At 36.7% G+C, this 11,702-nt stretch overlaps 1 protein-coding gene across 1 annotated transcript; it reads right to left on the bottom strand.

Annotated features, from left to right (window-relative positions):
• Positions 1-381: 381 nt before the first annotated feature.
• LOC149788495 (uncharacterized) lies at positions 382-10,717 on the bottom strand. Its single transcript, XM_089975721.1, has 3 exons — positions 10,185-10,717; positions 2,233-2,427; positions 382-1,645 (listed from the first exon to the last, which is right to left on the bottom strand). The coding sequence occupies exons 1-3, from the start codon at positions 10,474-10,476 to the stop codon at positions 546-548; spliced, it is 1,587 nt and encodes a 528-aa protein (XP_089831847.1). The 5' UTR covers positions 10,477-10,717; the 3' UTR covers positions 382-545.
• Between the last annotated feature and the right edge of the window lie 985 nt (positions 10,718-11,702).

The following is an 11,702-nucleotide window of genomic DNA, read 5'->3' as shown; positions in this document are numbered from 1 at the left end:
GATACAATTTGCTCTGAGTGTGGCTTTTGTAAACATCTATGTGAAGAGCAAGCAGTTGTATGTGCAGCAGTTCTATTTAATCACAAGAACTCTGAGACAAAATGGCTCGGTACACATCCTTTTGGCATCGCCAGATATTTGTCCTTTAAGTTTGATATTTTCACAAAAACTCTTACACGAAGATGAGAGATGAGCCAACATTTTCTTACAACTCTACCAAAGTAGAGGGATCTAAGAAATCCATACCGATTTTATATCACGATAGAGGTTTATTGGAGGCACATGGTGGACCGCGTTGCGATGAATGGTGGACAAGTCATCCTCAGAAAAATTATGTCGTTATGAAATGAACGCATCTGAGCACAGTATTAAGAGTCTTAATAATGACAATGAAACACAATTTATTCGTAAAAATATTTCGTCTGGTTCTGATTATTCCAATTCAGCGATGAAAATCATCGTTCAATATAAATGCATCCTAAATGTCTCCAGTGCCGTTTTGGGCACAGAACGGTATTGATATTATGAACTAAGGCAATGATTTATCAGTATTCTGAAAAGCTATGACGTCGTCGCGATGGAACAAGTGACGTTCCTAGTTTTCTCCATTCGGATTCATATGGTTCCTCGCCCCAACGGGCTCGAGCTATCAATCGATCGCGCCCATAAACGTGCGGATTACCATGGTAATTGCGGACATACTTCTTCGTGTAGTGCCTGCTGTCACGCCATCTGATATAGTCATTACTGTATTTATCGGGATCATAATCACGCATGTAACGGGAAGGGCGAATATCGTAGTGATCGTCGTAACTATGGGTGTGACGGAAGGGACGGTAATCGTACTCCGAATAATCATCTTTACCACGGATGTACCTGGGACGGCGGTAATCATACCCCGTGAAGTAATCATCATGACTGTAATAGCGTGGACGTGAGCGCCTGTGTCGGAGACTCAAATCACCCATGTACGCTGGAAGATGTTTCTCATACCGGACGATATAATTGCCGTGCGCTTCTGGGAAGCTGTCACGTCTGGTACTGTAATGACCGTGGTCATACTTGCTTACTTCACGTCCGGAAACATATTCAACCTGTTCAGGTTTGGTTTCATAGTAATATGTTCTGGATGGATATTCATCCTGTCGGGTTACGTATCTGACCACTTGGGTCTCTGTGTTCTGTTTTGCACCTTGGCTGTCATCGCTGTATTTTGAAAGTATGTTGTCAATACCATGTTTAGCTTTTATACTTCCTGTTTCTTTAACTGAATAGTCGGGATAGGTTTTCGCGTATACTGTGTGGTTGGCTGGCTTGTTGTCGAGATAGTTTCCATCTCTGTCGTGCATGTATCTCGACTTATCGGTAACAAATATTGAATCAACAGATCGGTCAGCCTGGTGGTTATATTCCCATCGTTCGGCGATGCGTCTCTTGTTATACCTATCACCACAACAAAGGTGTCGGATAAGGTAGTATAAGAACATAAAGGCGGCGTTAACGGCAAGAAAGGCTCCTATGGCGGCAATTATTAAACCGGAAGGTGGTTTGAGTGCTGCATTGATTGGTGAACTGGTCACAAGGATTTTGTCAAGGTCCATATGTACGACAATTACCATACCAACCGTAATCCACATCAATGCACCTGAAATAATAATAATAATGATAATGATAATAATAATAAGAAGAAGAAGAAGAAGAAGAAGAAGACGAAGAGAAAGAAGAAGTCTTAATTAGATACAATAGAGAAATAAATTTACTCGAGAATGATGCTTGAAACTTATACATTTTGATAATTAACCAATAGCTCATTTAAATGGTACAAAACTGCATCTTTAGCCAAGTTGAAAATTAACGAGTAGCTTTTTGAAATGATACAAGTTAAAAATGAACTCTGTACAGTAATTCCAAGTTATATAGGGAAATAATTAATTTGATGTGGCATCGAAGTATCCCAGGTCTGGAGAAATACTTAAATTGATATGGCATCGAAGTATCCAAATCAGGGGAAAATAGTTCATTTAATAAGGCATTGAAGTTTCCCATATAGGGGGAAATAATACATTTTCATTTGATATGGCATCGAAGTATCCCAGATCGGGGGAAATAAATTATTTGATATAAGGCATCGAAGTATCGCAGCAGCTTATGAAACTAGTTTTTCTTTTCCGCTGACACAAACACTTATGTCGCTTTGTGTATGTTTTAGAAAGTCGGAAATTGAAGTCTTACTTGCAACAATCATAGCTAGAAAGCCTACAAATGCAACTATGCGGATGAATCTGGTTCTGAGACATACAACCACCACAGCAATCACTACTCCAATCAAAGAGCAGACGACAGAAATGGTGGACAGCGCCTGCCACAATTGCCATTTTAGTTTCCCGCCTGTCAGATCTATGGTTTTTTTCACAGTCAACGTGTAGTCTGTAAATAGAATATGGATATTTAATTTTGTTAGCACAACTAAACAATTTCATTGTTTAGCTATTTATACAATAACTACATTCAACTTCAACCTTTCATAACCTGATATTTAGTCCTTACATACATCCAGCAAATACGATATACACATACATCACAAATATACGTTACACACATCATAGCAAATACTGTATATACATACATCCCAGATATACGGTACATACATCCCAGCAAAAGTCCATGTACATGCAATGAATTTCAATCATTTAATAATTTTTTATAACTGAGATTACGAAAACTGCGTATAAAATGTACATACTCAGATGTTTCACCACGTGTACAATATTTCTAAATGAATCACATCTTCAATGAAAAAAATCATGTACATATGCAAATTATCTACAAAGATGTATGTGCTGAGTTAATCCCCACATGGCTGTTAAATATATTTAATATAATCTTCCTCTCAACATGCAGATCAAGCCCTTCACAGATCGATTACATTCCGCTATAGGCGTAGCTACGCCTAACGCCATGGAAATGTGTGAACTGATGTAGTTAATTTTGAGTTTACTCGATTGGGCATGTTTCAAATTATCTTAGCCAATAATGACCTAGTTCAAAGCGTTAACTTATAAATCAGACAGGTTCGATTGATAAAGTTACAACCTATCTATTTTAAGATAGCCTTTTTAATTCCGTTAATGTGACTTGGTTTATATTTACCACTTTAACCATCCTTAAATTCTTAAACTTGATTTTGAAAAGAAACGATGAATCAGAATTGGTCCCTAAACTCTTTAAATGTGAATAAAATAGGGGCAAATCCACTGATTTTTTTTACCGAAATGTGTGGTGCAACCACAAGGTTCAGTAGTATTTTGAAAGATTCTCGAAAATAATTGCACCTATTTACATTTTCATAATTCTTCTAAATTGATTATCAAAATTCTATTTGTTTTCTGTAAAACGGGCATTTCAACCATTAATTGGCAATAAATAACATGTCACACTTTAATTGGATGCAGTCTGTGTAGAGGAATGTATTTAAACCTCTCCCAAATAATATTCAAGTAAATATCCTAAGAACTAACAAAACAGCAATCCTGAAATGGCGTACATCTATTCCATGGTAAACAATAAAGCAAATAAAAAATAAAAATGTTAGCGACACTACCACTTGAATGAGATTGACAGAGCAGTTCTTTTGGATAGGTGAGGCAGCTAATTTCCTCCACTATCCTCGTTTTGATCAGAAAAAGTGTCAGAATCAAAGCGAGAGAAGACAAATGATTTTAAAAAAAAAATACTTGTTGTGCGTACGCCCACCATTTTCAACATACGCCTACATGTTTTGTTACTTTGCGTTCTTTATGTTCATATAGTGATTAACCCTTCAAACTACATCCCGCAGAGGCTATTCGATATTAAAATCATAAAGAATCGTATTTTCATTCCTTTGTTACGCCCAAAGTTTTGTTTTTACATTAAACTTTCTCGATTAAATTGCTTTTGATGATATTTCTCTGAAAAAAAGATTTTTTTTCCCCGAAGAAAAACGTTTATTAACCAAAGAGTACTTGGACTTGGATTTCCCTCTCTTCCAGATTATGTTGGCTGTTTTGAAATAGCTTTAAGACCAAGTACTTCCATCTTCAGCACCTATGAATAATTTTTTTTTTAAAAAAAAAACAACAACAACGAATCAGTATATTTGTAGCTCGAAACACATTAAGTAAATTGAAAAGTGTGCGGAATGTCATATGCAAATAATAATAAGTTTAATGTTGTAATAGCACATAGCAAACTTTTCTCGTTTTTCAGTCACTTGTGGTTTCCTAGTCAGAATTCTTGCACCGCAGCGTAATTCTCGTGAACGATTTTTATGCTGGTCATAGACCGTTGACTTGTAGGTAACAATCGCCAAATAAAAACAGGCCAAGGCAATCCGTTTTGATATTACATTCAAGCATGTATCTTCATTTTCAGGAGATCACCAATCAAAGTTGCGAACAAAGGAGGGCTCTGTTGTCGATGGAACATTAAAAACAACGAGTGAATCTGTAGAAACGAAATCGTCTGTGTAGGACCGCGTTCAGAATATGCTATTTTGTAATAGCTCTCAACAGATCTGGAAGATGGTTACAATAGGTTTGGATAAAACTAGTTAATGAAACGCCAGCGAAGAAGACATTTTCACGCACCTGTTTGTCTGTCGCAATATGATAAACAGCCAATCTCCTAATTTTACATCATCTAAATAGTCAGTTATTTCCTGAAGAGAAATACTGATTTACATGACCGATTTAATGTATTATGGAAATGTTAAGAATGATCTCCGTCTAATCAGAAAAGTTTGTATGAAAGCAGGTGTCTTTCTGCAAATATTTTTGAATTTTAATTATTACTAAATATAAATGTAAATTTCTGTTAGGCATAATAATTGTATTTTCTAATATAAATTAAAAACTCTTGTGGAGATGACATGCCATTATCTTTGTAACCATGGAGATAATCTAAAATATGTGTTTATAAACACCTGACTTGAACTTTTCGGTCAGACAATACAGATTTTTGCTGACTAGAGAACTTTTCCGTCAGATTTAACAGAATATTGCCGTACCGCTAAGAATAAATTAAAACTTTAAAATTGTTCTGAGGCAAGTAGTAAACTCTAAAAGTTCGATTAGTTTGTGATTATATGCAAAATTAAATAATATATGTTTTTCTCTTATTCTAGCTATACATGTACCAAACAGAAAATATTACAACATGACGATGTTATACTGCAAATCTTGTAATACTTATTGGGGGTAAAGCTATCTCTTGCAAAATTCATTCTACAAATTTCTGGTCATTCAACTGTTATTTATTTCCCAGACTTAAGTAATTTATTCTATGTCAAGTCATCTTTGGTTAGAGTAACTTTAAACGTATGAGCTCCACCTTGTAGACTATTGGCATGTTACATCATATTTCTCATTGGTCTTTCTTTCTCTTTCATACTAGCAGTTGAAGACAAACTGAATACATTTCCGTCAATCTCAGTGTATGAGGTAAGAACAACGCAGATTCTTTTTCCTTGGCAAGAACAGATGACACACTTTCTTTTGTCCACTTAAAAATTAGGCCCATCGAAAACTATATTGATGTAGATAACTTTGATAGAATTGCAGCAATGGAGACTCAGCTTGATAACTCTATTGACAGTGATGATATTAAATTAGATGAATACCCATCGGACGTGATATAAATAATCTTGGTGTGGAGTGATGTTTTATTATTACAGAAATCTAGATCCAAAGATGCAACAGAGATACCTGTACAAACTAATTTATTACGCAGGATTCAGATTTATGTAAAGAATATATGCCATTTACTAGCAGTTCTGAATGGCCTCCATCGAATAAGATTATTTCTGCGATTCCGTCAATATTAGCATCGAACGAACCTTCAGTATTTCTGAATACTTGATCATTAGTACTAACGAAAATGAGGATTTTCTAATATCCGATCTCAAAAATCTCGTGAAATTATTGGTAATAAATAATTTAAAACATTTCATAAATGAATCTACCAGAGCAACTACTCATTCAACATCCTTGCTAGACCATGTTATTGTACTACCCAATAGCGAAATTCTTAATTCAGGAGTGATTTCTACTGATATGTCAATAAGCGACCACCGAACAACTTATCGTTAAATTAACTATATTAGAAATGAAATTCTTGCGTTAGTTGCTGTTGTAGTAGGGTTTAACGCCATTTTTCAGCACACGATAGGCCATACATGGCGGCCAGTATTAATGGTGGTGGAAGAACCCGGGAAAACCCCGGAAAGAACCACCGACCCACGAGAAGCTACTGGCAAGCTTTCTCACATACCCACGTAGGCTGAACCCTAGACTCGAAACCAAACAGAAGGTGAGTTGGCAGTGATCCGTAACGGAGAGCACGTTAGACCACTCGGCCACTCGGGGCCCCCAATTCTTGCGTTAGACGAATTCGGGGCTTTATAAATACGCTGACGTTCATGGTTTTAGTACGTTATTAATAAACAATAACTGGATGCAAAAGTATAGTCAGTGCTCCGATATTAACCATGCAAGACATCTAATGATATCCACCTTATTAGATATAGCGGACAGATGCATCCCTAAAGGCTAGTACTTCTCTTCTGCGACTTTCCGATAAAGCTTGGTATGATAGCGTTCTACAAAGAAACATTAGAAACAAAGATCCGTTGAGAATAAAAGCGATCAGAACAGATAACACAATGGACTGGGGTAAATTCCCCAAATATTCGAAATAAAGTAAAGAACCGAAACAATATTGCAAAGGAAAACTGTCTAAAATGTGTTAAAACTTGTTTTTCACCTCTGTCTTATAAAGTGTGCAACACCAGCAAGTATATGACTTTTATGCATTTTATTCAACAGATCTCTTCATGAGAATCGTTTCCTTCTTCGCTGAAAAAAAACTGTAGTATTACCACTTGGTAGGAATATTTAATTTGCACTGTTTGTTAGTTAGTTTTTAAAAAAAATTATTTTTTTAAAATTATATGCTATTCTCAACCGTGTACAAACTGGTCGATATTACCATGGCATTTGTGAAGCACTCGATCGTGAAGTATCTAAAGCATTCGACCGAGTCCTAATCTTCAAGCTACGGATTACTGTCAGATCTTATTAGTTAGTAAATTATTATTTTTCCGACAGAAGACTGTTGTTGGGAAACCGCAGAAACCTATAATTCAATCTGTTTCAGCTAGTGTGCCGTAGAGTTCAGTTTTAGGACCATTATTGTTTCTTTCATATATCAATGATCTTGCTGGTGTGTGTGTGTGTGTGTGTGTGTGGGTGTGTGTGTGTGATTTGGATTTTTAACTTAGCTTTAACAATTTTTCATTCATATGGCACTGGGGCATCATGCCGCAAACATGTAGCATGATGCCACACCCAGTCACATTATCCTGACACCAGGTCGACCAGTCCTACCACAATCCTCTTAATGCTGAGCGCCTAGCGAGGCAGCTGTTAGTACCATTTTTAGAAGTCTTTGATACGACTCGACCGGGGATCGAATCCACGACCTTCCGCATCCGAGGCAGACGCTCTAACCACTAGGCCACCGGAGTGGTTGATATTGCTGATAATCTACTCAGTCACCGGTTCTCTCTCTCTCTCTCTCTCTCTCTCTCTCTCTCTCTCTCACACACACACACACACACACACACACACACACACACACACACGCTTGAATTTCAGCGTAAAAAATAACCCACTCTTTTCCAAATTAAAATTCCAAAAAGAAACACTTGCATTTGTTGACAATCATAAACGTGTTGGCCTTACACATAAGTAGTGCATGCTCTTGGACTACACATATTTGAAAATACACTTAAAAATCATCTAAACTGCATTAAGCAGTCATTTAAGATTCCTCAAATACAAGATGAGTAGAACATCCTTCGATGTAATTTACTTATCTTATATAAGACCTAACTTATTATACATACATGTCGTTTGTTGAAGAGCAGACTCAGACAGACTAGAGATATTTTAGTTACAGGCTGCTAGGATAGTCACAGATCAACCTACGCACACAATATTTATGAAGAATGTAGCTGACCACCTCTCTACAAAAAGGAAATGATACAAGCTCTGCATTTCTCATGCAGTTATTTATAATGTTTGACCATATTGTTTAAATGAACTACTGTTTCCTTTCATGAGAGAAAGATCAGGATACTGTAATAAACTTGGAGTATGCACATTTGGTTACAGCGCCCACTTTTAAGGAATTCTTAGACTTTTGTGTTTACTTGTTTGATTATTGGAATTCGGTCCTGTAGAAATATCTCTTAGCCCTAAATAATTAGCCAATTAGAAGGAGTGGAATATTACTGAGTTTCCATGATGCCATGTTTTACGTTTGGTGAGTTCAGGTCAGAGCTGCATGAGTGTTCCTGTTGTTCCAGAGTCCCTATTAAAATCAGTGGTGTGCATTGTTGTGTGACTGCAGGTGCAGTATTTGTGATTGAAGACTGGTAAATTACACAATGGAATAGACAAGAAGTGAGTGTTCCGTCGACGGCAGACACCGTTTATGTCGCTATGGTGGCAAATGTGACGCCATTTTACAGGAGAAATGTGGCTGGATACCATGATTTGACTGGCCTAGGTGGAGTAATAAAAATGGTTTCCTGTGTTAGAGGAAATTGTATAGTTTTAGGGAGTGAAATGCTGACGGTACGGAAAGTTGATGAAGAGAAGCCATGCAGATGTGCGGTTGATAGACATTTGGAAAGAAGTCAGATCTGTGATCTTGTATTGATTAGAGTAAAATTATTTATAGAATGGACATGTTGAGCTTTCTAATTTACAACAGAAGTTGTATCGAAGTCTTTGGATTAGGGGAAACTTATAACTTCTAGTGGAATCGCGTCAAGGTTTGACACCGCTCTGTCAAAGAAAATACCCCTGGTTTGTAACAATACAAGTTATGTAATCGAAAACAGTTTCCTATATTAAATGACATGAAATAACAATATCTTCCTTTAGTCTGTTATTCTCATATGAAATACCCTACCTGAAAATGTCAAATCTGAAAGTGAAAATTCCTTAAAATTTTAAAAATATATTAACCCTCTAAATAATATGGTTCCTTATTATTATCTTCCTGATGATAGTAGTAAACACTGTCTTATTCACTCAGTGATCAGAAACCTAGGTAACGACCTCAAAAAGGTATGATAATGACCTGATATGCAATCCTTTATATAACTGTGGGGTAGAAAGGGAATTTCATTATTTTTTCATATGCACCCAATACACGGTCCGAAACAAAATAAATATCTAAACAGGCGGTCTTTCTTGGCACACCTGAACTTGCAACTGAGCGAAATTTGAATACCTTCAACTTGATTAAAATGCAAATTTTGGATACGAGCCGTTTTAACTAATGTTTCTTCCTAAGATTATAAATAGATAAGCTATTATTAGTATTAATCTTTGTCATATTAATATTAATCTTTGTCATATTAATATTAATCTTTGTCATATTAATATTAATCTTTGTCAGAATGTATGGTCATGTAGATTCTAAATTCATTTCCTTCCGGTGATTGTTTACTTGCCTGTGATATCTAAATTATTTTATTCTTTATTCCGAAACGATATCATTTAACTGTCAGCACACCTAGCATGTTGTTTTTTTTCCCTTCTCTTCTGCAGCTCGTGTTTGGTTAATTTGTACATATCGATTTCTGTGAGGAATGGCTTGTCTAATGTTGTGAGGACTTGTATCCCAACCCTTTTTTTCTCCATAATTTATTAAATAAAATATGTTTAAACTATCATTACATGTGGCACAACTAGAATAATTACTATCTTGTGCACCAAGAAACACTCAGATTTCAATGTTCTTTATCTAAATGGTTCTGTATTCTACAAGACCCTGTACTGCCTATTCGGCATGCAGGCTTTCATACAATGTAAAGCATATAACGTGTTAATAATCTGTGGATTGTATGTGTGTACAAAATCGAATTACCATTAGAAGATGCTGAGAAGAGTTCTATTTCAGTTCTAATTCATCAAACAACCTTCTTAAATTGAATAAATAATATTTTTCTAAATTATTTCTTTTTCCTTTCATCTAATACGAAACTCATTTTTGAACTGTATATTTAAAATTCAGTACCTTACACTGGGCAGTGATAACTGATTGTAGTTAATAAATAAATTCATATTTACCCGTCTTGTTAATCTCAACAAGTTTCTTGTCCCTGTCATTCTTATACACTGTCTGGCAGCTTCCGGCGGTTCCCGGGCAAAGGGTGTCGTACCAAATGGACATATGATATGACAGTTCTGGATTGGTTCCGTATAGAATATAAAACCAGTCTGGGATGGCAAAACCGATAGCCAGGAATATGAATGCAAAGATCGTCATCACCAACAAAGCGATTTCTAGGCCATGTCGACCGTTAGTCCTCACCACCTTGTATTCTCGCCACTTTTCAACCTTCCCTGTGTGTGTTTCCATTTAATTCAAATCTGAGTGTATTGACAGACACAAGCTATCTTAGTCTTCAGCTGTTATATATGTGATGATTTGGTTGCAACCTCAACACGGTTTCTGTCAGATCGAGTTCGGGAATGTCATGCCTATAAACATAATTTACATATGAATTTAGTGGCATCACTCAGTGAAACGGAACTTATTATTCATGAATTTCTCTTCTATATGTTTTCGAAGCGTGTTTGATTTATTTTGTTGGGTGTGCTACCATTGCAACGCCCCCTACTCACTGAGAAAACTTCTTTGATATTTATTTGAAGTGATCGGTGGGGCATTTAACTATTCGATATATGTTTGAACTTGTCAGTGCCGGAGGTAGAAACGTTGAATTTACCGCTGAAAGATACGCCCAATCTATCAAAAGAATAGTATAGGTGAAAGATACATCAGTCCATCCAAAGTGTAGTGTGCGTGATATCCAGCCCAACCAAAATCTAGCATTGGTGACACCCAACACATTCAAAGTTTGTACGGGTGACACCCAGTCCACCCAAAGTCTTGTGTGGGTGACACCCAGTCCATCCATAGTCTAGTATGGGTGACACCCAGTCCATCCAAAGTCTTGTATGGGTGACACCCAATCCATCCAAAGTCTTGTATGGGTGACACCCAGTCTACCCAAAGTCTAGTACGGGTGACACCCAGTCCATCCAAAGTCTAGTACGGGTGACACCCAGTCCATCCATAGTCTAGTATGGGTGACACCCAGTCCATCCATAGTCTAGTATGGGTGACACCCAGTCCATCCATAGTCTAGTATGGGTGACACCCAGTCCATCCAAATTCTTGTATTAATGGCATCCAGTTGATTCTTGGCGCATTAGACCTATAGGGGTAGATTATATCCTTCCCCAGAAATGTACTAGATAGTTCACAATGAGTGTCTAGAATGAGTATTTCAAGGTAGTAAGCCAGAGACCCATTGCAGCTGTTAGTCCTAAAACTGACTAATCTGGTTTGATATCAATAACTCATTAATAACAAGGTGAAAATGATTATTTTAGGTCTTTAGACTCATTTAAATAAGACCCATTTCTGGAATCCCTCAATGAAAATATAAGTGGTGGGCTTGCACCGACTATTCACCCCATCCCCCACCCAAACGAATTTAACTCCCCTTTATATCAAATGAACTTCACGTATGGGCTTCAACTATGAGGTTAGTTTTTATGCTTTCACATTGTTATTTG

The sequence above is a fragment of the Sinohyriopsis cumingii genome, chromosome 11, assembly GCF_028554795.1.
Source record: "Sinohyriopsis cumingii isolate HCF-2022 chromosome 11, ASM2855479v2, whole genome shotgun sequence".
Classification (NCBI taxonomy): Eukaryota; Metazoa; Mollusca; class Bivalvia; order Unionida; family Unionidae; genus Sinohyriopsis; species Sinohyriopsis cumingii.
Note: the sequence above shows the minus strand (reverse complement) of the source record. Positions and strands in the feature narration are given on the sequence as shown.